At 56.4% G+C, this 4,985-nt stretch overlaps 1 protein-coding gene across 1 annotated transcript; it reads left to right on the top strand.

Moving 5' to 3' along the window:
* Positions 1–792: 792 nt before the first annotated feature.
* Positions 793–4,985, top strand: FAAP20 (FA core complex associated protein 20). Its single transcript, XM_007945516.1, has 4 exons — positions 793–866; positions 1,260–1,398; positions 1,636–1,970; positions 4,913–4,985. Exons 1-4 carry the CDS (start codon positions 793–795, stop codon positions 4,983–4,985), a joined length of 621 nt encoding a protein of 206 aa, XP_007943707.1.

Genomic DNA, 4,985 nt, shown 5'->3' with positions numbered 1-4,985 from the left:
CCACCAAGTGGCAGAACGTGGTGCGCCTGTGACCTTTGGTAGCAGAGCTACTAGCGGGTTGCCAACTCCCCGCCTATCCTGGGCACACCTGCCTGCAGGCCCAGCGACCTGGCCCAGGACCCTGGGCTTTGTTGCAACACTTTTTTGTGAGTTAGGGAACCTCACTTCTCTAATGTTGGTAAGAAAACATATCCCAGAGTCCCCTCTACGCTGGCAGGCGCATAGGAGTCTACATATTCTTGTTACTCTAGCAACAGTCTGGCCCACCGAAGTATAAACTGAGGCACGAAACGGCTGAGAGAGCATGGAAATCTGTAGAGCCAGTGAGGGACCCGCTTTTCGGCCCTGCCCCCAATCCAGGGACTGGCCAGCCGGATCGCGGGTGGGGGCTCCCACCACGTGACTTCCTGCCCATTGTCCCTGCCAATCGCTAGGGGCAGAATGGTGAGAGGCTAGGAGAAGCTTGTCCAGCATTCTCTAAAAGTTGATTTTGGGGTGACGGAGCGGGGACACGTGCCAGGTCTCCACCCACCGTAGTGCCGTCCCTCTGAGATGGAGAAGGAAGTAACCCCAGCCTCAGTTTCCACACAGAATGGGGTCAGGCCACTTTCCACTCACAAAACTAGAGTTTCACAAAACTAGAGTCAACTTCGGTTTAAACGCAAGGCGGTAGGGTCTCAAGCGCTGGCAGGGGTAAGGGTTGCCGTGTAGGGAGCGGGGCGGGGTCGCAGACCGCCTCACTTCCGCCGGACGCGCCAGGAGGGGTGGGGGAATGCAGCGCGCCAGGGGCGGATGGCAGCGGAGGCAGGCGGCGGGCGCAGGTCGCGGCTGAGGCTGAGCCGCCGCAGGCCGCCCTCGGAGGCCAGGTGAGGACCGGCGGAGTGGCCCGCGGACCCAGTTCCCGGAAGAAAGAGGGGAAGCGAGGTCCCAGGCCGAACTTGACGTCCGCACCCCGCGCCTCGCGCACCGGCCCCGCGAGTTTCTCACGTCGGGAGTCTTCTCGCCCCTCGCCCGAGTTCCCTCCCCCTCGTGCCGCCTCTTGCGGACGGCCCCGCCCTCTGGCTCCTCCCACATAACCCAGCGCTCTCGGGCTCTTTTCCACCCTTGTCACAAACCCCCGCTGAGCCCCTTCTTGTCTCCCTCTCCCACTGCTTAGAGCGGTCATCTGGTTTACACTCTCCCCACGCTGAGTCCCGACCCCACCTCTTCCTCACTGGGTGTTCCCGTCCTTGCGCTGACGCATCTCCCCCTGTCCGCAGGCCCCCCAGCGGCCGCCCCTGGTTCCTGCAGGAGATCGAGAACGGGAGCGCTGAGCCCTGGGCTGAGCTGCTGCGCGCCCTACACCAAGACGGGGACCTGGCCACCGTGCCCCCACCGCTGCCCACTTTCCCACCCCCGGTGCGTGCTGGGGCCACGTGAGGGTGGAGGCGCCACACTCTACGCCATGCTGCCTTGGGGCCCGCCGTGGCGACGCAGTGGCTTTCGGTAACCACGGCTCCGGCTTCGTCGGGGCGCGTGGTGCTGTTCGTTGAGGGTAGGCTGGGAACCTGCTTCGGGTGCAGCACAGCGTTGGATGCGCTATGCTCGCCAGACCAGGTCTCCAGGCTGGCCTAGCCTGACCACCCCTTCTTGCAGGAGTCCAGGCTTGGCCCGGACCACGTGGCACCCCCTGAGGACTTCACTGTCGGAGGCCAGGTCTTTCCTTGGACTCCCTTCCCACCGGCTCCGCGGTGTGACGCTCGCTCCTATCACCTGAACTGGGGTGCCAGGGGCCTCCCTGGGTCCCCCACCCTGTCCCCTTTCCATCGTCCTGAGCCTGAGCCCCATAGGACCCCCAGCGTCAAGGAGCCACCTTCGCAGCCACTGGAGGAGGAGAAGCCGCTGTCTATGGAGGAAGAGAAGCTGCTCTCAGGGAAGGAGGTGCCGGCCCTTGGGTGCTGCCCCATGTGCCAGCTGGATTTCAGCACCAAGTGAGTGGCCTAGCCTCCAGGTCTCTCAGGGCCCCTGTTTGGAAACCACAGCCATTTTCAAAAGGCCAAGAGTGGCTATTAGCTCAGCTTGGCCCATCATACACAAAAAGCTGGTGTCCTGCATTGGGTCCCATGTTTACCAGGTTACTGGGTTGGAAGTCTACCTGCTTGTCCACTTTCTGGGGTGCATCAGGATCGGCTGCAGATTTAGGGCCACACAAATTCCATATAGGGAGCCTCTTCACTTGGGCTAGCCCAGGACACCCCAGGGCTGCACCGGGCCCGGTTCATGGGCAGAACCCAGTGCCTGTCTGTGGTGGTGAGTTGCAGACTTTGAAAATGAAGACTTGGTTGAGGTGTCTGTAGAAGCCTTCTTTTCTCTTAAAAACCCAAGATACTTTCATGTCCTGTTTTTAAGCAAAGGGCATGGAACCCCGTTTTGCTAACAAATTAAACCCAAACTGCCCAGTGTGGGGTCACATGTCTTGCTGGACCAGGCCAGTTACCTGTGGGGCCCTTAACTGTCTGCTTGGGCCTTCTCATTGGAATTGCGGCCCCTGGTGTGGGGCTGTGGGGTCAGGACAGCAGGTAACCTGATGCAGAACAGGCTTCAGGCAACCAGCTGCTCCAGGTTTAACAGGGTGGGGGAATGTGTGCTGAAGTGACTTGCTCTGTCTCTGGTCTTGGAGAATCAGAAACAGGGTGGAGGAGCCAGATTGTAGAGTTAGCCACAAACTACAAAGCACTGGTATAAAAATCTGCAGCACAGACTCTATACCGACTATACTTTTGTTCAGAGAGATAGACACATACCCCAAAATCAAATGTCTAGGCTCCTCCAATCTGTAAAATTGTTTGAGAACAAAGCCTGGAAGGTTCTCACCCTGGAAGTGAGTGAGCCCAAGCCAGTGAGCTTTCGGGAGGTGTGGTTTGCTTTGTGCTAAGCTGTTGGAGGAACATGGTTACTTAGTCTTTGTTGGCTGTGAATTGGTGATTCTTCTGTTTTAAATTCCATTCATCGTTGTAGCAGGAGTTGAGTGTGTTGTGGAGTTGATGGCACCCCCACAACTCAGGAGGCTAAGGAGACAAAAGTGGCTGGTTGGTGATCTGAGTGGTTGGCTGTCCCAGGTGGGCCATGTGTAGGTGAAGCCACAGGCAGGTACAAGGTGGGCTTGGCAAGAGGGCTGGTGAGCTCGCAATAGAACATTCCACTGTACAGGGTGAGCCTGCCCAGATTACTTCTAGAAACATCCCAAGCCTGTAACCAAGACCAGTTGCCATGGGCGTTGACTCCCAACTCAATAGCAACGCCGTGCGTGTGCATCAGAGCAAAACTGTGCTCCGTGGGGTTTTCACGGGCTGATTGTTTTCATAAGTAGGTCACCAGACCTTTCTTCTGAGGCACCTCTTGGTGGACACAGACCTCCAACCTATCAGCAGCTGGGTGCTTAACTGTTTGGCCCACCCAGGGACTCCTGAGCCTGCAAGGGTGCTTTGAAAATGCTTCCAAACCCAGCGTGCCATTGTCCACACTTCCCTGTTACAATGGGGTTTGGGATTGTTGTAAAGTAGAACTAATTCATGTGCTGATCCTAACCAAGCAGTGACTGTCTTTTAAAACAGGGAGATCTTGATCCGTATCTATTAGAGGAAAGCCAGACACAAAAGACACTGGGGAAGGCTCTTGTGGGGGTTGGTCTTCTTGGCAGAAGCCTCCAGGATTCGTGATGCCATCAGAGCTGTCCCAGCCCCTCCTCCTCACTCTTGTGGGGGCGGCCCTCTTTGTCTTTGGATCCCTTATGTTTCAAGATCATCTAAAAAAAGACTCCCCAAGACAGGGACATTAGAGAAAAACACTCCTGTCTTGAGCTTTTTCAACAGTTGTTTAAACGGCTTGGCTGAGTGCCCCTGAGTTTACTGAAGTGGGTGTTGGTGAGGGTAGGCCTGGGGCTTAGTGTGTCTGAATGCTTTTAGCATATTCTTTCACTTGATTGTAAACAAGAGTGTGTACTTCAGCCATAAGGCAGATACATCTCTGGTGAAGTCAGGGGCATGACGGAGTGCCACGTTACAGGAGCAGCCGTGAGTGCTTTGAGCAGCTGACGACCACCAGGCTGGGGCAGCTCCGGCCATCCCAGGCTCCTCAGCAGGGACCACGGGCCGTGAGGAGGCTGCGAGGGGGTGTAGTTTAATAGCTGGATGCAGTAATTGAACTGTTGGAATCGACTCACCGGCTCCTGGTGGTGGTTGCACCAAGTTTGACATAACTGCCAGAGACATAACTAGGCAGGAAGCGGAGTGCCTGGGGAGAGGAGTGGCTGTCCATGACCACTTGTGGGGGCTCAGCCCTCAGCCGGCTCTGCGAGGGTTTTCAGCATCGGACTTCCCTGTCTTAAGGGATGTGCTATCTCTCTTGGCTCTTGTCAACCAGGAAGCCCCCAACCTCTGTGTTCCAGGGCTTTTCTGAGTGAGTTACTGAGTTACTGCTTCTTGTCAGTTACTGAGCAGGCTCCCTAGCCAGACCAGCACCTAACAAATCTTTGTTGTTATGTGCCGTCCAGTTGTCTCCGACTCATAGCGACCCCTCCTTGGGTTTCTGAGGCGGTATCACTATGGAAGTAGATTGCTCAATCTTCCTTCCGAGGAGTGGCTGGTGGGTTTGAACCGCCAGCCTTCTGGTTAGCAGTCAAGTGCCTTAGGCACTACGCCACCAGAGCACCCAATAAATATTTAGGGATTGTCAATTACTTAGAAAATCCCCTTAGGCTATCTTTTCTAAAGAATCTAGCACAAATGTGATGTCATACCTCTGAATGCCTCAGACTGGGCAGAGAGGTGCTCCTTGCCATCTGGCTGGGCGTGAGCAGCACTTAGTGCTTTCCTGCTGTGAGGCCCACAGGACCAAGGAGGAGGTGAGTGACCTGTGTCCCCTTCCCTCACAGGCTGTCCCAGCTCGACATCGATGCTCACCTGGCTCAGTGCTTGGCCGAGAGCACAGACGACGTGGTGTGGTGA

Source organism: Orycteropus afer, unplaced genomic scaffold, assembly GCF_000298275.1.
Source record: "Orycteropus afer afer isolate SDZICR_OR568_19922 unplaced genomic scaffold, OryAfe1.0 scaffold00136, whole genome shotgun sequence".
Classification (NCBI taxonomy): domain Eukaryota; kingdom Metazoa; phylum Chordata; class Mammalia; order Tubulidentata; family Orycteropodidae; genus Orycteropus; species Orycteropus afer.
This window is presented reverse-complemented; position numbering and strand designations above follow the sequence as displayed.

Bases quoted from the DNA above. Each gene is read 5' to 3' on its own strand.
- FAAP20 (XM_007945516.1), top strand. From the start codon at position 793: ATGGCAGCGGAGGCAGGCGGCGGGCGCAGGTCGCGGCTGAGGCTGAGC. The intron at 867-1,259 runs GTGAGGACCGGC...CCCTGTCCGCAG, and splicing joins AGGCCGCCCTCGGAGGCCAG to GCCCCCCAGCGGCCGCCCCT. The intron at 1,971-4,912 runs GTGAGTGGCCTA...CTTCCCTCACAG, and splicing joins CAGCTGGATTTCAGCACCAA to GCTGTCCCAGCTCGACATCG.